General features: G+C 40.6%; 1 protein-coding gene across 1 annotated transcript in view; it reads left to right on the top strand.

Moving 5' to 3' along the window:
- Positions 1-22,888, top strand: part of LOC124605988 (transcriptional regulator ATRX homolog) — a 493,634-nt gene that overhangs the window by 221,524 nt on the left and 249,222 nt on the right. Inside the window, exons 17-19 of the mRNA XM_047137952.1 lie at positions 12,023-12,110; positions 14,624-14,758; positions 20,844-20,978. Coding sequence (XP_046993908.1) covers positions 12,023-12,110; positions 14,624-14,758; positions 20,844-20,978 — 358 coding nt within the window. The remainder of the gene's footprint in view (positions 1-12,022; positions 12,111-14,623; positions 14,759-20,843; positions 20,979-22,888) is intronic.

Here is a 22,888-nt window from a genome sequence, read left to right as displayed (position 1 = left end):
TCGGGAGGTATAAGTAGGGGGAAGCAATATATTCCATACCTCATCCAGAAACGCACCCTCTCGAAACCTGGATAGCAAGCTACACTGCGATGCAGAGCGTCTCTCTTGCAGAGTCTGCCACTTGAGTTTGCTAAACATCTCCGTAACGCTATCACGCTTACCAAATAACCCTATGACGAAATGTGCCCCTCTTCTTTGGATCTTCTCTATCTCCTCCGTCAACGTGATCTGGTACAGATCCCACACTGATGAGCAATACTCAAGTATAGGTTGAACAAGTGTTTTGTAAGCCACCTCCTTTGTTGATGGACTACATTTTCTAAGGGTCCTTCTTTCTATGTATTCACAATACATTACATTTGTCTATGTTAAGGGTCAGTTGCCACTCCCTGCACCAAGCGCCCATTCGCTGCAGATCTTCCTGGATTTCGCTACAATTTTCTAATGCTGCAACTTCTCTATATACTACAGCATCATCCGCGAAAAGCCGCATGGAACTTCCGACACCATCTACTAGGTCATTTATATATATTGTGAAAAGCAGTGGTCCCATAACACTCCTCTGTGGCACGCCAGAGGTTACTTTAACGTCTGTAGACGTCTCTGCATTGAGAACAACATGCTGTGTTCTGTTTGCTAAAAACTCTTCACTCCAGCCACACAGCTGGTCTGATATTCCATAGGCTCTTACTTTGTTTATCAGGCGACAGTGCGGAACTGTATCGAACGCCTTCCAGAAGTCAAGGAAAATAGCATCTACCTGGGAGTCTGTATCTAATATTTTCTGGGTCTCATGAACAAATAAAGCGAGGTGGGTCTCACACAATCGCTGTTTCCAGAATCCATGTTGATTCCTACAGAGTAGATTCTGGGTTTCCAGAAATGACATGATATGCGAGCAAAAAACATGTTCTAAAATTCTACAACAGATCGACGTCAGAGATATAGGTCTATAGTTTTGCGCATCTGCTCGACGACCCTTCTTGAAGACTGGGACTACCTGTGCTCTTTTCCAATCATTTGGAACCTTCCGTTCCTCTAGAGACTTGCGGTACACGGCCATTAGAAGGGGGGCAAGTTCTTTCGCATACTCTGTGTAGAATCGAATTGGTATCCCATCTGGTCCAGTGGACTTTCCTCTGTTGAGTGATTCCAGTTGCTTTTCTATTCCTTGGACACTTATTTCGATGTCAACCATTTTTTCGTTTGTGCGAGGATTTAGAGAAGGAACTGCAGTGTGGTCTTCCTCTGTGAAACAGCTTTGGAAAAAGGTGTTTAGTATTTCAGCTTTGTGTGTCATCCTCTGTTTCAGTGCCATCAACATCCCAGTGTGTCTGGATATGCTGTTTTGAGCCACTTACTGTTTTAACGTAAGACCAGACCTTCCTAGGATTTTCTGTCAAGCCGGTACATAGAATTTTACTTTCAAATTCACTGAACGCTTCATGCATGGCCCTCCTTACGCTAACTTTGACATCGTTTAGCTTCTGTTTGTCTGAGAGGTTTTGGCTGTGTTTAAACTTGCAGTGAGCCTCTCTTTGCTTTCGCAGTAGTTTCCTAACTTTGTTGTTGAACCACGGTGGGTTTTTCGCGTCCTTCACAGTTTTACTCGGCATGTACCTGTCTAAAACGCATTTTGCGATTGCCTTGAACTTTTTCCATAAACTCTCAGCATTGTCAGTGTTGGAACAGAAATTTTCGTTTTGATGTGTTAGATGGTCTGAAATCTGCCTTCTATTACTCTTGCTAAACAGATAAATCTTCCTCCCTTTTTTTATATTCCTATTTACTTCCATATTCAGGGATGCTGCAGTGGCCTTAAGATCACTGATTCCCTGTTCTGCGCTTACAGAGTCGAAAAGTTTGGGTCTGTTTGTTATCAGTAAGTCCAAGATGTTACCTCCATGAGTCGGGTCTCAGTTTAATTGCTCGAGGTAATTTTCGGATAGTGCACTCAGTATAATGTCACTCGGTGCTCTGTCCCTACCACCTGTCCTAAACATCTGAGTGTCCCAGTCTATATCTGGTAAATTGAAATCTCCACCTAAGACTATAACATGCTGAGAAAATTTATGTGAAATGTATTCCAGATTTTCTCTCAGTTGTTCTGCCACTAATGCTGCTGAGTCGGGAGGTCGGTAAAAGGAGCCAATTATTAACCTAGCTTGGTTGTTGAGTGTAACCTCCACCCATAACAATTCACAGGAACTATCCACTTCTACTTCAATGCAGGATAAACTACTATTAACAGCGACAAACACGCCACCACCGGTTACATACAATCTATCCTTTCTAAACACCGTCTGTACCTTTGTAAAAATTTCGGCAGAATTTATCTCTTTCCGTACCTATAACGATTTCAGCTTCGGTGCTTTCTATCAGCGCTTGAAGTTCCGGTACTTTACCAATGCAGCTTCGACAGTTTACAATTACAATACCGATTGCTGCTTGGTCCCTGCGTGTCCTGACTTTGCCCTGCACCCTTTGAGGTTGTTGCCCTTTCTGTACTTGCCCGAGGTCATCTAACCTAAAAAACCACCCAGTCCACGCCACACAACCCCGGCTACCTGTGTAGCCGCCTGCTGCGTGTAGTGGACTCCTGACCTATCCAGCGGAACCCGAAACCCCACCACCCTATGGTGCAAGTCAAGGGTGCCAAACTGTAACAGGTCAACGAAAGCTGTGGACAAACTGACATTAAACCTTAGCAGTTATGGTTTATCAGGATAGGTTTGAGTTTTCTCTTGGGCATGGTAAGCTCCGTCGATGGTTTGGGAGACAGGTTTGATATGTGGGAAAGTGGTAGACAGACCAGTGGTAAACATATACATATCCCTCTTTCATTCAGTCATTTAATTTGACTCCTCCTTAAACATGAACAAGTCTTTATTGTTCCACCCAGCTAGTACAGTTATTAAAATGCATTTTTTTCTTCATGTAATATTCCACACTGAGCAGCAGGCATAGTGATGGCCAGTGATGTAGACAGGCAAGCTGTGTACCCTGTGGAGAGTTGACACAGCGAGCTGACTCGGTGATGGTGTGGACACCACAAGTGGTTCAGCTGTGTTGCAGAGCAGGCAGTGAGTTTACATCTACATCTACATGGATACTTTGCAAATCACATTTAAGTGCCTGGCAGAGGATTCATCGAACCACCTTCACAATTCTCTATTATTCCAATCTCATACAGTGCGCAGAAAGAACGAACACCCATATCTCTCCAATGATCTCTGTTTCCCTTATTTTATCATGGTGATCATTTCTTCCTATGTTGTTGGTGTCAACAAAATATTTTCACATTCGGAGGAGAAAGTTGGTGACTGGAATTGCTTGAGAAGATTGCGCTACAACAAAAGTCTTTGTTTTAATGATGATCACCCCAAATCGTGTATCACTTCAGTGACACCCTCTCCCCTATTTCGTGATAATACAAAACATGCTGCCCTTCTTTGAACGTTTTTGATGTACTCTATCTATCCTATCTGGTAAGGATCCCACACCAAGCAGCAGTATTCTAAAAGAGGACGGATAAGCATAGTGTAGGCAGTCTCCTTAGAAGGTCTAATACATTTTCTAAGTGTCCTGCCTTCTCCACAACATTTTATATCTGTTTCTTCCAATTTAATGTTCGTAGTTGTAATTGTTAGGTATTTAGTTGAATTTATGGTCTTTAGATTTGACTGATTTATTGTGTAACCAAAGTTTAACGGATTCCTTTTACAACTCATGTGGATGACCTCACACTTTTTGTTATTTAGGGTCAATTGCCAATTTTTGCACCATACAGATACATTATGTGATCAAAAACATCCGGACATCCCCCAAAAACACACTTTTTCATATTAGGTGCATTGTGCTGCCAGGTACTCCATATCAGAGAGCTCAGTACTTCTTAGAGATCGTGAGAGAGCGGACTGGGGTGCTCCGCAGAACGGATTTGGGACGTGGTCAGGTGATTGGGTGTTACACGTCAGTATGCGAGATTTACACACTCTTAAACATCCCTATGTCCACTGTTTCCAATGTGATAGTGAAGTGGAAACGTGAATCGATACGTACAGCACAAAAGCCTACAAGCCGAACTAGTCTGTTGACTAACAGAGACCACCGACAGTTGAAGAGGGTTGTAATGTGTAATAGGTAGACATCTATCCAGACCATTGCGCAGGAATTCCGAACTGCATCAGGGTGCGCTGAAGGTACTATGACCGCTATGCTGGAGGTGAGAAAACTTGGATTTCATGGTTGAGTGGCTGTTCATTAGCCACACATCATGCCAGTAAATGCCAAACGACACCTCGCTTGGTGTAAGGACTGTAAACATTGGACGATTGAACAGTGGAAAAATATTGTGTGGAGTGACGAATCATGGTATGCAATGTGGCGATCTGATGGCAGGATGTGGGTATAGCGAATGCCCAGTGAGTGTCATCTGTCAGCATGTGTAGTGCCAACAGTAAAATTTGAGAACGGTGGTGTTATGGTGTGGTCATGTTTTTTGTGGAGGGGTCTTACACACCTTGTTGTTTTGTGTGGCACTGTCACAGCACAGGCCTACATTGATGTTTTAAGCACCTTCTGGCTTCTTGCTGTTGAAGAGCAATTCAGGAATGGTAATTGCATCTTTCAACACAATCAAGCAGCTATTCATAATGCACGGCCTGTGGCGGAGTGGTTACATGACAATAACATCCCTGTCATGGACTGACCTGCACAGAGTCCTGATCTGAATCCTATAGAACAGCTTTGGGATGTTTGGGAATGCCGACTTCGTGCCAGGCCTCACTGACCGACCTCGATACCTCTCCTCAGTGCAGCACTCCATGAAGAATGGGCTGTCATTCCCCAAGAAACCTTCCAGCACCTGAGTGAACATATGCCTGCGAGAATGGAAGCTGTCATCCAGGCCAAAGGGTGGGCCAACACAATATTGAATTCCAGCATTACCGATGTAGGGTGCTACGATCTTGTAAGTCATTTTCAGCCAGGTGTTCGGATACTTTTGATCACGTAATGTATCTTTTCTAAATCGTTTTGCAATTTGTTTTGATCTTCAGCTATCTTTATTAGTTGATAAACAACCTAAGATGTCTGCTCAGATTGTCTTCCAAATTGTTTATATAAATAAGAAACAGCAAAGGGCCTGTAACACTACATTGGGGAACGCTTGATAACCTTCCACCAACTACTATGAACTGTGACCTCTCTGACAGGAAATCACGAATCCATTCACATAACTGAGATGATATTCCATAAGCACGCAATTTCGCTACAAGCCGCTTGTGTGGTACAGTGTCAAAAGTCTTCCAGAAATCCAGAAATGAATCTGAAATCCCTTGTTAATAGCAGTCAGTGCTTCATGTGAGTAAAAGCTGGTTGTGTTTCACAAGAATGATGTTTCCTAAATCTGTGTTAACTGTACATCAATAGACCATTTTCTTCAAAGTTTTTCATAATGTTCTAACACAATATATGTTTAAAAATCCTGCTGCATACTGTTGTTAATTATATGTGCCTGTAATGTAGTGGATTACTCCTACTACCTTTCTTGAATATTGGTGTGACCTGTGCAACTGTCCAGTCTTTGGATACGAATCTTTCATCGAGCAAGTGGTTGTATGTGATTGTTAAATATGGAGCATACTCTGAAAGGAACCTAATTGATATACAGTCTGGACCATAAGACTTGCTTTTATTAAGTGATTTAAGTTGCTTCACTACTCCGAGGATATTACTTCTGCATTACTCGTGTTGGCAGCTGTTCTTGATTGGAATTCTGGAATATTTACATCGTCTTCTTTTGTGAAGGCATTTCGTAAGCTGTGTTTAGTAACTCTGCTTTGGCAGCTCTGTCTTCGGTAGTATCTCCGTTTCTGTCGTGCAGAGAAGGCATCAGTTGTGTCTTGCCACTAGCATGCTTCACATATGACCAGAATCTCTTTGGATTTTGTGGCAGGTTTAGAGAGAAAGTTTCATTTTGAAAACTATTATAAGAATCTCACATTGAAGTCCACACTAAATTTCGAGCTTCTGTAAAAGATAGCCAATCTTGAGGATTTTGCGTCTGTTTAAATTTGGCATGTTTGTTTCGTTGTTTCTGCAACAGAAACAGGTCAGAACTGACCTGTTTTGTGTACCAAGGAGGATCAGCTCCACCGTTTGTTAATGTACTTGGTATAAATCTCTCAATTGTTGCTGATACTATTTCTTGTATTTTTAATTTGGAAGGAGTGGAGATTGTCCCTCAGAAAGGCATCAAGTTAATTTTTATCTGCTTTTTTGAATAGGAATACTTTTCATTTATTTTTGGAGGGTTTAGGGGTTACAATATACAGTATTACTATGACAACCCTGTGTTCACTAATCCCTGTATCCGTTTTGATGCTCATTATCAACTCCGTTGCTAAGAGGTCAAGTGTGTTTTCGCGTGGGCTCATGAACTAACTGCTCAAAATAATTTTCAGAAAATGCGTTTAGCACAATTTCGGATGATGTTTTATGCATACCTCCGGAATTAAACATGTATTTTCACCAGCATATCGATGGTAAATTAAAGTCACCACCAACTATGATCGTATGAGTCTGGTACATGTTTGAAATCAACTCAAGTTTTCTTTGAACCTTTCAACAATTGCATCATCTGAATTGGGAGGTCGGTAAAAGGATCCAGTTATTATTTTATTCCGGTTGCCAAGAATGACCTCTGCCCATACTAACTCACAGGAACTATCTACTTCAATTTCACAACAAGATAAACGCCATGATCAACCGTGTTTAGCCTATCCTTTCAGAACACGGTTAGTTTCTACACAAAAATTTTGGCTGAGCTTATGTCTGGCTTTCAATGTTGTCATGTTGGTTGCCTTGCGGAAGATCATGGTGCTGCCCAGACTGTGACTCCAAACTGCTGGCTGGACTTTGGTGATGGCAGCTGGAGCAATGGCAACTGCCCGGACTGGACAGACAGACAGAGCTCCCTTGTTTGTAGTTCAGTGGTGGCAGAATTGTTGTGACTGTGCAGACAAACACAGACTGGGTGTTACTTACTGCCCAGTCTGCCAAAACAGGATGGGCTGGTATGGCCGTGGGACAGCTGTGGAAGACGTGATGTTATTGTGTCACACCGAAGCCTCTCTTTGTGACCATATTTGATAAGGTATAGGTGTCTTCCTGAAGGCAGCTGGGTGCTGCAACTGACAATAGGTCACTTGCAGTAACCATTCTGATGTGTCTGGGCACATGGGATGATGTAACACCTTATTCAGCCAGGCAATGGCCAGTGCAATGTGTTCCATGCCCAGCAACTTCTGCTCCAACCTATTTTCTGAGTCTTGGGTTCATACTATATTGTTGTTATTCCATCCTTGACTTTCCATTGTTTCTTGCTGTTGTATGATTTCATACGCAAACAAGTAAATACATAATATCTGATAAGTAGGAAATAGTGTTCTGTCATAGTGATAAGAATATAAAAGGGGCATAGAGGAAATTTAGCTATTTATTGTCTATATAGTTCATGTGTATCAACTGCTCCTAACTTGGGGTTGAGGAATGTTTCACAAACCAAGATAATTGAGATATTCTACTTTCATCTTTATGGATAATATGGAAGGAATGCGAAGAAAAGAGTTAAGTTGCACGAATGAAGGTATCCTGTCAGATGCTGTCCAATGAATCTTGGCACTCGAGTAAATGGACAAACTAAATATAACTGGTGACCAAAAAGTTTCTGTTTGAAGGCTGTACATTCCAGAATCTGTATGCCGGTCAAGCAAAATCACTGTGAGCAATCGTCTCACTAGGCTGAATATACCCATTTGCTAAAAACACAGTGTCTTGCTGTTTGAAGAAGTCCATAACTATTTGCTGCACATCCTTATCTGACAGGAATCATTGATCTTTCAAGGCATTTTATAAGGGGCTGAAGGCATGATAATCACATGGGGAGAGATCAGGACTTAAAGGACGGCTGCTCAAGTGTCTCGCACTTGAGTTGTTGTAACGGATGAGGCTGGCCACCCGGATCAACTGGCATCTTGTGACGAATCGCAACCAGCACAGAATTTGGTGCATCATTCCACAATGGTGGTTTTTAACAGACATACTGTCCCATTTACAATGTCATTCTGTAATTCTTGTCTATCAGTGTTAATCCTTTGCTAGCCAAGAAAAGAATAACAACACATTCGACGTGCTTTGATACATTTGGTAATAACGTCACCATAATTCACATTTCTGCGTTTACCACACACACATCAGAAAGACATGAATGCCTATATTTTGTGCTTGTATACCTGCAGCACAGTCATGCTGTGTTGTCTATATGCTGCAGCAATGCACTCAAATGGAAACTTTTTGATAGCTCTTATAGGTATTTTTGCAGCTGTTGCACATAATTCACGTATTAACTCTAGAAGAGTTGCGAGTCCCTCTGAAATAAATGAGTCTAGTGTTGTTCTCATATTTGGCATGAACAGACTGCATCTGTATATTTTTATGCTTTATAAGCAGGCTGCTTTGCTCAGTAGGCTGCTCTTTGCCAGTGAAACTACATTTACAAATCATGGAATGCTGATATTTAGAAGTATGTGTTATTACATTTCTGAGAATCCATGCAGGTTAAATTTGGGCAGTAGTGGAGTGTGAACATTCAGTGCGGCATTATTGAAGACATTGTAATTAGTATTCACTTGGAAGAAATGTTAATGGATAACAGATCACATAATTTCTTACCAAAGCAGTACTGGCTGCCTTAAAGAAAGTAGCACTTGAAAAGTATAGTATCACATACATCTTTACATCTCATTTATTCATTATTTCATATATGTGGTACCAGTCCAGTGAATGCTCAACTTATTACTCCCTTGTGGCTAGGAAAATCCTCATCCAACTTTGATCCGTAGGTAAGATGTAATGGCATTATCATTGGGCCTGCATGTTCACTTTGTCACCACTAGCCTTTCTTCTCTGGACTGAGCTGCAAGATGAAGCCTGTGCACAAGTTCCAGTGGCTGGAGAGGATTTAAATCATTGCATTGTTGCAACAGTAAAGAAGGAATGCTTCAATCTCTCCAGAACGTCTAGGACATCTGATTGCAGTAGTAGACATGGGGATTTCAAACACTTGATGACATAAATGGAATTTTATGGAAGTATTTATGACCATTTTTATTTAGATTTCCTTTTTGTAACTGATGCTGTTTTATGAATCCATTTCATTAAGAATTTGAGAGAAACACACACAACTATTACCGTACTTACTTGGTGATCTTTCTTAGATATTACGTAAGTTGCCTTCCAGTAATTGTGACAGTCCAACCAAATATTTCCAAGTGTGATTTAACATCAATTTTATATTAAACCTTTTGCAACTATTTCCAATTTATAATTACACTCTCTTAAATGTAGGTCAGGATAGCTATCAGTTTGACATTCGAAACAGATAAAGCTAAGGTTCAGTGACAATGTTATGAAAAGGATAGATCGCTACTCACCATACAGTGGAGATTTTGAGTCACAGAACGGCACAATAAAAGGAGTGCTAAGCAAGTAAACTTTTCAATTAACACACACACACACACACACACACACACACACACACACACAATCACTGTTTCTGTCTGTTGAGGCTATACACCAAGCAACAGTGCATGATAGGAGAAGCATTCTGGGTGGTGGGGGCATAGAGGAGGCTGGGGGGGGAGGGAGAGGGATAATGGGGAAGGGATGGGGGACAGTAATGTGCTGTTTGTGGAAACATACAAGTGTGAGGTGGGGAAACAGTAGGGCAGCTAGGTGCAGTCGAGTGGTTAAACAGAGTGTGTGTGTGTGTGTGGGGGGGGGGGGGGGGAGGGGGGGGGGGGTGTCAGAAAAGCAGAGAATTAAAAAGACTGTGGGTGCATAGGTGGAATAGAAGGCTGTATGTTACTGGAGTGGGAACAGGAGAGGGGATAGTTCAGTGAAGGACAGGGACCACAACAGGTTGAGGCCAGGAGGGTTACAGGAACATAGGATATGTTGTAGGGAGTGTTCTCACCTGCGCAATTAAGAAAAGTTGGTGTTGGAAGGAAGAATCCAGATGCCACGAAGAATCCATATGGCAGAGGCTGTCAAACAGTCAAGGAAATGAATGTTGTGTTGGCAGTGTGCTCAGCAACGCAATGGCCACAGTTTTGTTGGTGGTCATTCATGCGGACGGACAGCTTGTTGGTTGTCATGCCCATGCAGTACACAACACAATGGATGTAGCTTAGTGTGTAGATCACATGACTGGTTTCACAGGTGACCATCTCTGATGGCATAGGTGATGCTTGTGATTGGACTGGAGTAGGTGGTGGTGGGAGGCTGTATGGAACAGGTCTTCCATCTAGGTATTACAGGTATGTGAGCCATGAGGCGAGGGGTTTGGAGCAGGAATAGAGTAGGGATGGACGAGGATGTTGTAAGGCTTCAGTGGGCAGCAGAATATTGTGGTGTGTGTGTGTGGGGGGGGGGGGGCGGCTTAGAAAGGATAGTTGGTAGGACATTCCTCATTTTGGAGCATGATGAGAGGTAGTTGAGACTCGGATGGAGAATGTGATTCAGTTGCTTTAGTCCTGGGTGGTAATGAGTCAATAGAGGAATGCTCCTCTGTAGCCGAATGCCGAGGCTGTGGGATATGGTGGGTGACTGGAGAGATAAGGCATGGGAGATCTGTTTCTGTATGAGGGTGGGAGACTTTACATAGCCTAGCCACCTGTGACCGTCACATCTGTAGTAATGAGCAGTCCCTCATGAATTATACGAAGGATCTCACTGAGTATTCAACCAGTCGCCAAGCCTGCACAATATCCTGGTACATCCTTACTCAATACCTGCTCTCAACCCCTTGCCTCATTGCTCACATCCATGTAATATAACTATGTGCAAGACATGTTCCATACATCCTCCCACCACCACCACCACCACCACCACCACCACCACTTATTCCTGTCCAGTTACGAGCATCACCTATCTCAGGGCTACCAGTCGTGTGATCTACAAGCTAAGCTTCAATCACTGCACTGCATTCTACGTGGGCATGACAACCAACAAGGTGTCTGTCCGCATGAATGGTCGCCAACGAGCTGTGGGCAAGAAACAGCTGAACCACCCAGTTGCTGTGCAGTCTTCTATTCCACCCATGCGTTCACAGTCTTGTCACTTCTCTCTCGCCCCCCACCACTCTCCATCTAACCTCCCAACTGAACCTAACTGCCCTTCTTCGCTGCTTTACCCCCTCCCCACCTCATGCCTGTATACTTCCACAAGCAGCACTTTACTGCCCCCCCCCCCCCCCCCCCCCCCGCCGCACCCAGTTATCCTTACCCCTCCACGTCCCAGCTTCCTCCTTACCCCCCAACACCCAGATTGCATCTCCCATCATGCGCTGTTGCTTGCACTCTGGCCTTGGCAGCCAGAGACAGTGGTTGTGTGTGTGAATTGTGTTTGCATGAATGTGTTGTGCATATGTTGTCTAATTCAGAAGAAGGCCATGTTGCCGAAAGCTTAGTGTGTAGTAGTCTTTTTGTTGTGCCTTTCTGTGAGTCATCATCTCCATTATATGGTGAGTAGCAATGTATCCTTTTCATAATATCATCATTATTCCAGCCTAGATTTTCTGTTGTTTAAATACAAGGTTCAGAATTGTGTGTATGTATATACTTTTGAGATTTTAGAGAGTGGAAATAAAATTGAATTTGTGATTCTGAGTGAATGATACTAGAGGAGAAATTACTAGAATTAAGTTTTTAAATCTGAATTTGATATTCATATCTCTGTAACTAATTTGGCTATGATAAGCACGTTTATTGAGGAGTTTCTTAGTATTTTTCTAGGTGACAAGAGAGTCAAAATGTCTTAAATTGTTTTGAAAATTTGAGGTAAGCAGCTTAGTTGAATCATTTTGCGTATTAAAAGTAGTGGAAAAATGATTTAGTTTTATGCAAAGAGTAAGACTGCTTTCATATCAAATGTTTAATATAATTCTTTCTGCATTTAGGAAGAAGAAGCCAAAGCGCAGAAGAGTAGTAGTAGCATCAACTGGCAGTTCAGGAAGTGATACTGATGATTTAAATAGTACACAGAAGGTTAGTATGTACCATTGCCTTAACAACAGGGAATCATTAAGATATTTTTGCATTTTCTTTAACTTTTAACATAAAAGTTTTCTAAGTATGGTACCGCATCATATGTAAAAAAACTAACTGGAAAACCAGCATTTTGACCAGAACTACAGTGGTCTTCTTCTGGGTCATCTGGTTGAGTAGACCCAGAAGAAGGCCATGTACCCATGTTCAAAACGTTACTTCCTCCAGTATAGGTTTTTACGTTATGATGCAGTACCATACTCAGCAAACATTCATGTCAACTGACTCTGGCTGTGAAATCCTGCACACTTCTTTTACTATGTTTCTAGCAAAGTCTTGAAACACTATGATAATAAAATGGAAATTTCAGGTAAGAACACAGGGTGATTTGTACACTAGAGGCGTGGAATATAGCGTATAAAATTTTGGTATTGGAACTAAATTATATCAATTTACCCGGTGGTAAAATTGATCTTCATACACAACCAAACCCATCTGAATGTGTTCTGTCAAATTGTAGGATACAGTCTGTAACTGCCATTAAATTTTGTAGAACTATAAATTGTGCTCAGTTTATTTTTGTGTGTGTTACTTCTTAATACAGCTGCCAAGAAAATCTGTTCTTACATCTTTGAGTACTGATATGACTGTTAAGATAGAACCAGGTACATCTACATCTTCATCATACTCTGCAAGCCACCTAATGGTCTGTGGCAGAGGGTACTTTCAGTACCACTATCTGATCCCTCCAACCCTGTTCCACTTGCAAATAGTGCGTGGGAAGAATGGTTGTTGGTAAGCCTCCATTCAGGCAAGTAATCATTCCAAAGGTGAACATTTGAGCTTCACCACAGCCTCAGCTTAACATAAAGTTTTGTCACCTACAGCAGAGTATTTATCATAAGAAAGGAAGAATAAAACTGTAGTGTGTAACACGAAGGAGAGGATTAATAAATAACTGGAAAACTTGCCTTACTGGTCCCAAGTTAAACATCATTTCATGTTGCCAACAATATAGCCACTAAACAGAAAAACTGGGATGCAAAGTACAAAAGTCTAGGTGTGTGTGTGGGTGGTGGTGGTGGTGGTGGTGGTGGTGGTGGTGGGAGGGGGGGGGAGGAGGAGGAGGAGGAGGAGGAGGAGACCCCACTCAGACTTGCTATTTGAGAGTTGTGGAATTTTGCAATGCACACATTTAGTCTAAATAGCAATTTGCAATATACAGAAATAAATAAACTGACATTGAGAAAGTATTTATTATTAAAGTGGTGATGAATATTGAGAGGTTATAAGCAATGGTAACTGAAATATGAAACAAATAAGAACTAGGCTAGTGAAATGGTAAAATTAAGATTGGAAATTTGAAAGTGCAGGAGATGAAGAAACTTTGCAAATAATTTAAAAATGTATCTGTGAATAACTTTTTAAAATAGCTACTAACAAATTTCCTCTCAAAGTACCACATACTTTTAATGGTAGACCCTGGAACAACAGTAGATCATGTGCCACAACTAATAGTATTTTTACTCACATATTTTTATTTTATGGGATGAGATGGATGGCACTGCAGTTGGTTTAGGGACTGAGAGACCAGCATAAATGTCACTATCATCTGGAAAGTGCCACAACAACCCTCTTCCCTTCTTCTCTCTGCTGTTCCCCATTTCTGCATCTCTTCCCTTCTTCTCTCTGCTGTTCCCCATTTCTGCATCTCTTCCCTCGATTGCTCTGTATTTCATTTCATTGTTCCACTCTCAGCACTTCTCTCTACCTCCCACTTCCCCATCCAGTCAGGTACTTCATCCAACTTTTTCAGTTGAGTGCATGTCTTGTTTTTCAATCCTGTGCATGTTGTTTCCACCTGTAACCATGATTGACTGGGTACTGTCTATGATGTATCATTTATTAGTTATTATTATGCAAGCTGATTTCGGAATATTGTATTGCACTTTATTGTGTTATATGTAACAGTTCCATTATTTTATTTCATTATGCTTTTTTCGCCCTGTGTCTGTGATTTTAGATAACATTGTTCTTTGTACAACTCATGTCCAGTTGCCTATTTTGGATTATATTTTTGAAGACAATCTTTTCCATTCATTGTAATTTTTTGGAATTTTTTAAAACAGATACAAGTAGACTTAATCTTTTTTGTCTCTTACATCCTACATAAGTGAGGCTGGATTCTAGTCCATGATAGCAGTATATTTGATGTGCACTTGATCCAGTGGACATTAACTAGCCTGGGGATATCATCCAATTTACTGAATTTAATAACATATTTCATGTGGTGGCGATACATATAGACTAGAGCCATAACACATTGTTTCATTTAAGAGGAGTTATAACATGAAACACTTCTTTCATACACACATCGTGTACAGTTTGTATCACTTTGATTGTTTAAATAAGCTTCATTTTTATCTTGTTTATAAAATTGTTGGGTTTTATGGAAATCTGTAATTTTTCTCACTGTACTGATTTTTCTTTTACTTTTCCTTGAAAACCTACAGTCGGAGGGGACACCAGGGAAAGGACGCAAAAATATCAGGCGTGTATTGAAGGATGAAAATGTAGCAGAAGCCACCAAACGGGCAGCACGGGAAGAAGAAGAGCGAAAAAAGAGAATAGCTGAGAAGCAGAAAATGGTATGTATTTTAACTAATCATTTCCAGTTTTATTGGGCTCATCATTATTACCTTCTACAGTTTCCAGCCCCTGGCTGTGTCTGTTTAGGACATAATGTTCCAGTCTTTTCCTCTCTTCATCACACATTTCTTCACTCCAGTGATCCATCTGTCTCTATTTTTGTCTAGGTTTCTTGCCGTTCATTGTCATTTTGTGGACCTGTCTCGGTATCCTGCCAACTCTCATTCTTTTAATGTGCCCATACCATCTATTCTATTTTTAAAAGTGTATTTTTCATTCATTATTTGTTAGAAATGTACAATTTTCTGTTTAGCTTGACATTTCACCTCAGACAGCATTGTTGCTTAGTTGTGAAATAGGGGACAAAAATGAATCATATTCTGGGTTATGATGTGATAGCTTGTTTTTTTTTTCTACAGTGTTATTTTATTAACTGTGCTTTTGAAATACATACGTGTTATGTCCACAGTCAGTCCTTTTTCAGAACTTAAACAAGCCTTAAGCTGACACACATCATATGTAGAGTTCCTTCATTTTGACAACGAGCCAAATATAGTTGATAGACTGAGGTAATAAGCTAGACCATGTAAGCAGTGTAAAGCAGAAAGCCACATGCACTAGCACGTACACAATGTGATCAAAAGTATCCGGACACCTGGCTGAAAATAACTTAAAAGATCGTGGCACCCTACATCGGTAATGCTGGAATTCAATATGGTGTTGGCCCACCCTTAACCTTTATGACAGCTTCCACTCTCGCAGGCATATGTTCAGTCAGATGCTGGAAGGTTTTTGGTGAATGGCAGCCAGTTGTTCATGGAGTGCTACACTAGGGAGAGGTATTGATGTCGGTCGGTGAGGCCTGGCATGAAGTCAGCACTCCAAAACGTCCCAGTGGTGTTCTATAGGATTCAGGTCAGGACTCCGTGCAGGTCAGGCCATTACAGGGATGTTGCTGTCATGTAACCACGCTGCCACAGGGCATGCATTATGAACAGGTGCTCGATCGTGTTGAAAGATGCAATAGCCATCCCTGAATTGCTCTTCAACAGTGGGAAGCAAGAAGGTGCTTGAAACATCAATGTTGGCCTGTGCTGTGATAGTGCCACACTGAACAACAAGGGGTGCAAGCCCTCTCCATGAAAAACATGACCACTCCATAACACAACCGCCTCTGAATTTTACTATTGGCACTACACACGCCGGCAGATGACGTTCACTGGGCATTCTTCATTCCCACATCCTGCCATCGGATTGCCACATTGTGTACTGTGATTCGTCACTCCACACAATGTTTTTCCACTGTTCAGTCATCCAATGTTTACACTCCTTACACCAAGCGAGGCGTTGTTTGGCACTTACCGATGTGATGTGTGGCTTATGAGTAGCCGCTTGACCATGAAATCCGAGTTTTCTCACCTCCCGCCTAACTGTCGTAGTACTTGCAGTGGATCCTGATGCAGTTTGGAATTTCTGTGTGATGGTCTGATTATGACCCCCTTCAACTCCTGGTGGTCTCTGGCAGTCAGCAGATGAGGTCAGCCTGTACACTTTTGTGCTGTATGTGTCTATACATGTTTCCACTTCAGTATCACATCAGAAACAGTGGACCTAGAGATGTTTAGGAGTGTGGAAATCTCGCATACAAACTTACTACGCAAGTGACAGCCAATCACCTGATCTTGTTCGAAGTCCGTGAGTTCTGCGGAGCACCCTATTCTGCTCTCTCATGATGTCTAATAACTACTGAGACTGCTGATGGGGAGTACCTGGCAATAGGTGGCAGCACGATGCATCTAATATAAAAAACTTATGTTTTTGGGGTTGTCCGGATACTTTTGATCACATAGTGTATGAATAAACGCGATAATGATTGATAAGATGTCATATTAGGAAACTTACGTATCCTTGCATGTGGTGCTATAAACAAGGAAAACAATCTATGATCGCAAGAAAATCATTTTTTTAAGTGCATTGTTCCTAGTCGGGGGACTCAAACAAGGATATAGAGGAATATGCAGATTATAACAGGTTCCATAAAGGTTTATGCTTATTCTTTTTGCTACCCCTTAGGAAGAGACACTGGTGAATACGTATTTTCACAGTAGAAGAAATTAATTTTCTGTCTTTTACTCGTACATTATTGGTGACCACACATGATGACATCATTATGTAACTGGAGCAGTGTGCAAAACAGTTATAATGTTTTTAAAATTTGTTGCGAATTTTGACGTGTGGCTGGCTGGGTTGGGACATGATGCCATTGCCCAGGTAACACCAATGGTGAGCCGGCTTTCCCTACCACACTGCCAGTGGTTGGGCTGGTAAAGTGCCCCTGTTGCCAAACCATGAGTAAACAGTACCACGTGGTGTCACATCATAGATCATCAACTTTTGTCACCTCTCGTAGTAAAGTTGTATTTTCTGGCGTTGAAGTGTTCTGTGGTCCTCAGGTATTGTGAACAAGTGTTTTGTACTGGCGTTGCCCTAATGACAACAGTGCAGTACATCTGAATACGAGATTTGCAATAAAAGTGTCGTCCAAGAATAATTCCACCGGCTGGGAAGATAATGTTCTGCTGTGAAACATTCCTCTGAATTTGACAGTAGTAATGGACAAAACACCATACCACTCTGTTGTTATGCATAAAGCTCCAACAATGCAGTGGACGGAAGTGGATATTTTGCTCAGGGTACAAAGAAATGTTCCATGAGATAAAGTTTAACCTAGTATGTATAAAGATGAAGTTAATGGAACTTTTAGTATTGTACAAGCCAAAACATCACTTGAACTGGCAAACGGTAAAGGACATAGTTTAATTAGTCTTCATCTGTATCATGCTCATTCAAATCCTACAGAGTATATGGACCTAGGTGAAAAGTAATGTGTCAATAAACAGCAAGAAGTTTATGCTCACTGAAATTGAAATGCTGATAAAAGGAGCTATTGTAAATGTTGCATGGTGGGCTGGTCTTGAGTTGTCAGTCATAATACCAAGAAGGTAGTTGAGGAGACATTGATTCATGAAGGACTGTGAAAAGTTTTGAGGAATATGTAACTTCTCATGTTAAAACACAGCAGAGTTTAGAAATATTCATCTCACTAACATTGTAACACAGTTAAAATTGTGACATGATCCTGAAATAGTGTATTATTAAACTAACAACTGAGTGCAAGTCAGTTCAGTATTTTATGAAACAGCAAATTCTCGGTATAAAAGTAAATGTGTAACTTCTTTACTATTGTTACAAAACACCCAGTAGTTCTCGTTTCACCATGGCCCTCAATAATTACATTATTTATTTGAAAATCTCTGTAGTCATTTGAATATTGCTGTAGATATGGAAATTCTACATATTAATCATGTGGCAAAACAGCCTTGTAATTGTTATCATTTGCCATAATCTTGTTTCGACATCTCAAAACGTTTATGAGATACGAGGAATTTATAAATATTTCATTCTAGTTTTTTCGCTGATGCACGAGTCTGTGCCAGAGTGCTCTAAGTACAGTGCATTTTCTCAAGATTGGAAACAGCGATACCCTGGCAAGTTTAAAGAGTAATTCAATATATTATCTACATTTAATACACACAACATGTAACCTAACACGGATCAAACACAAATTCGTGGCGAGACCTATTTTTCACCTCAAACTAAGAATGTCTTGTACTAATTTACCTACTAACAAAATATTGCAATAGCTATCACCGTTAATGAAATTATAGGTGGTTCGTCATGAAGCTGATGACTTAAACTACAGGATGTGAGAGAATGAGACTTTTTTTATTACTGAATAGTTTCTTTAAAATCGTTTGAGAAAGATTGCAGATCAGCCAGCTTGCTGTTCACGCAGTCAAGCGACCCTGCCACGATCCACGTGTGGTCGGCTGCTGATGCGCGCTATACATGCTGGCAACAACACTTACCTCCACTCGCTCTGTGCTGAACTGTCAAAAGTCGCAGCATATTTTAACCGCACTATAGTTGCATATAGACTTGAAAAACGCAAAATTGAGGAAAATGCAAAATCAAGCAAATGTTAAAACCCCCAAAATATGAGCAAAAACATATCTACTTCCCATACATGATTAAAAATCTCAATCCTCTCCAATACTTTGTGTAAAATCTGTCTGAAGGAAATTAAGTGTACAGTACAATGTTTGTACAATAATTTGTGGTAATGATTTCATCAGTTCTTAAGAAATCACAGGTGTGTAACAGCAAGTAAAAACTCAAAAAAAGATTGAAATTGGTATCTGGACACAAGGTAATTGAGCTATTTTCTGACATGGTTTGAGCACAAATTATAAGCCAAAACATGTGTTTTTGAGAGAGCTTTCCTTTGTGCTCTCCCAATAAAAAGCAAAAATGGATTATATGTTGAATTAAACCAAAAACATCACACCAGCTAAGTGGTTAAACCATAAGCGGAAATGCAGATATCTGCTTAATGACAAAGTTTGTCACCATTGCTGTTATTGTTTAATCATTTTCTTGCAAACCGCACTTCATATGCTCACCACTGTTAAAATGTTATTTTAAGCTTGATGAGAGAAACAAAGACATGAAAAAATGAGTTTTCATCCCCAATTGACATTACAAGCTTATTAGAAGTCAGCTCAGTGCATTTCTGTAAACTGTGTAAAATTTAAATTTGAAAGAAAACTCAAGTGCTACAGATTTGCTTTGAGCCCTCTATAACTGCTGCCAGTTTTTACGATCTATAATGTGTGGTGGGTGTGGGGGCAAAGTATATACATGAGTACTGTATGTAGTTGTTGCAACTGTATCATGTCAGATTTGAACACGAAAGTCTTTACAACGTGCTATCACAAAATCCTTGTTCTATTTCCGAATGACATCTATGTTATAGCACATCATCTACATGAAAAGAATATTTTCAGCACTTCACAAAATGCTTTCTCCCCTACATGCCCTCTGGTTGTGGAAGGACCATCCCCCTCACCACACATCCAGGAAGCGAGCTCATTTTATTTGTGTTAGTGTGGTGTGCTGGCTGCACCGCCTATTGGTTGACTTAACAAGTCACCAACCAATAGGAATTCGTTAGCCAGAAATGGGCAATGTTTCCTTGATTATGACTGATCATATTCTTCAAGACTCAGTGTTTGAATTTGAAAGATGTGCTGTTGATATTGTTGATGAATACAGTACATCGGAAATACATGCAGAAAGATGAGACTGAGCTAAAAGTGGCACAAGAGAAGGTGGTGCCTAGGCCCCTTCACCATATAATGGCTTGGTCCGAAACACTTTGTGTCATCTGTCTTGTTTTTCTATTAATGCTGCAATCTAGCAGCAGTCGTATCATAATAGCGCCGTCACGCAAAATGTTGTAAGTGGTGTTGACAACAGCACTTGTGGATTACATTAGCATTTTCTCTCTCACGTCTCCCATCTCCACAACGGCCTAAAATATTAACTCAGCCGTCACCCATTTTGCGAACAAGTTAAACCTTACTAGGAAGAAGTGTAAAGTCAGGGAATTTTTAACGTTGATCTTATGGGTTTTTTACAGGGGCTATGAATTTATGGTGTAGAATCACGAAAAATTTAAAATCGGAGAACGTGAAATCGAAGTTCCACTATATTGTATTTAGTACTTGGCTGTGAGAAGACTCCTCCAATGTTGACTCAAGTGATATCCCTCTTATCCTGATTTAGGTTTTCCGTGATTTCCCTAAATCGCTCCAGGCAAATGCCGGGATGGTTCCTTTCAAAGGGCACGGCCGACTTCCTTCCCCGTCCTTCCCTAATCCGATGAGACCGATGACCTCGCTGTCTGGTCTCTTTCCCCAAACCAACCAACCAACCTCTTATCCTGGGGATTGAGTGACCTGCCTCTTCTTTTTAACATTTTCCAGCCTATTTCTCTCTCCTGCCCAAGGAGGGACTGAATAGTTCTGAAAGTTAAGATATTGCCTACCTGCAGTACTAAATATTTTGCCCCCTGAAGGTAAGTATTTGCCAGCAGTACTGTCTCATGATTTTACAGCTTTTTCAAATGCATTCTGCTTTACATTCAGTAAGTAATACATATTATTTTTTTTTAAATTGCAGTACAATGAACTTTTCAAGACTGACCAAGGAAACGTAGAGAAACTGGATAAGCTTGTGTTGGATTTTGATCAAGAAACAAAAGAAGAAGTGGTAACAGTACACAAGGATATTGTGACAAAATTAAAACCCCATCAGGTAATATTATTTTGTTAAGATTTTTAGTGGTACGTAATACATAATGCTGCAGTGTTATAGTTTACATTCTGCTGTCCTAGACCATTTCAGGCAGTGTTCGAGGGAAAGTCAGAAAGTAAAGCAAATTTTTAAAAAAGAAACTTGTTATTGGGAAACATTTCAGTACGTAATGTCATTCAACCTGTGTGCACTTTGTCTGTCACTTGATAAGCTGCTTAGCTCTGCCATGGAAGAAGCTTTGTGACATTGTGCACATCCACTCTAGCACTGCCTCAGCAGTCTTGTCATCCAACAAAAACTAGGATGTTTGCATGTGCTCCTTTATCTAGACGAAAAGATGAAAATCACTTTCAGCCAGGTCAAGGCTATATGGTGGGTGCTCCAGAAGCTCAGAATAAAGATTTTTTCCCCCCATCTCCATGGAAGAGAGACAGTTTTCTGCAGTAAAATCACACCTTTTTAAAGCTTGCTTCTCCATTTTGAATTTGGGTTTCGCATGTGTCAGTAGGACACCTTTAGGAGTGTAATGAATCTGCTGTGTACATTTTCTGTGCCCAAACACTGTCACATCAACTTTCCTACAGAACATATCATCTTGATTCAATTTATATATTAGTACAGATCGTGTACCTAAAGGTTTATCAATTGGTATAGATGCACTGACAGAGTTAGGATATGACTACACAGTGTTCAAGAACATTAAAGTCTTGTAGGTGGAGATATGTCTAGGTGAAATTTTTTGCATTGTGATTATACCAGCAGTGTTTTCCAGCAATGGTAAGCCAATTCTGACCTTCATGTATGCCATACAAAGTCTAACTTGAATCCATGATGAACAGCAGGTTCACAAAATATTTGCTTATACATAGCTGTTGACTTAGCAATGTTATAGCCAGTTTCAACACCATATCTTTAAGATGACAGAAATGAAGCAGAAAGGGTGAATTTATACAGATGAAACTGTCTGGGGACTATAACTTTACTCTGGCTAGGAAGAATATTACCTTAACCCTAAAGAAATGAGGCTTCTATGAAGGAATTATTTCTCATTAAATATTAGCATGGTTGTTTTTCATCATTGAGTCATTTCCTTACATTGTGATAATTTCAGCAAAATTGATCAACTTGTTGGCTGTGGAATAACACGTTCTTGCGTTCCACTGTAAGTCAAAACAGGTTGAGCTCTGGGACAGCCTCATGAAAAATGATGTATAAATATTTTGAGCTGTATAAAGAACTTGTATGGACCCAGATGGACCCTATTTTGAAGGCAATCACTAGTAAGCGAATATCCTTGCACTTTGCAGCATGAGACTTATTTTGTTTGTATCAACTCTGACACATGACTATGTCCTGTCCAGTCTCAAGAACAAATTTGCAATAAACTACTTGTCCACTGCTACAGTGTTTATTGATTTTGATGAGACATTTGGACACAGCTTTTTAAAAAAGTCCTTACACTAGTATACCACAACAGATAGTTAAATCAATGGAAGGAGTAAAGGTACACACACATCATATAGTAGAAGAATTAGCAGTTGCAAGGCCATAACAAGATAGAAATCAGTGCATAGACTTTATTGGCCAGATGCAGTGTGAATTAATCCTTTTGCTTGTTAGGCTGCTACTTTATGAAACGCTGAAATAACTATAAAGCTGATGTTTCCTCTTTAGGGTGACTATATGGCCGGGTCTCGAGATGGACTTACGTATCGATACTGTCATATTTTGGTTAACAGATAGCATTCAACATCATATTTTGGTATGCCATTGGGCAGTACGAAGACAAGGTGCCTGTGGAGAGGTGGCTATACAGTAGGCTATTGCCTGTGTTACTCTAACAGATGATTGGTCAGCAACAACATTGGCAGCTTGTGTCCAGTTGTTGCACTTCCCTGCAGCGGGACATA

This window comes from Schistocerca americana, chromosome 3, assembly GCF_021461395.2.
Source record: "Schistocerca americana isolate TAMUIC-IGC-003095 chromosome 3, iqSchAmer2.1, whole genome shotgun sequence".
NCBI lineage: Eukaryota > Metazoa > Arthropoda > Insecta > Orthoptera > Acrididae > Schistocerca > Schistocerca americana.
The sequence above is the reverse complement of the archived record's forward strand: the minus strand, read 5'-3'. Positions and strand labels throughout refer to the sequence as shown.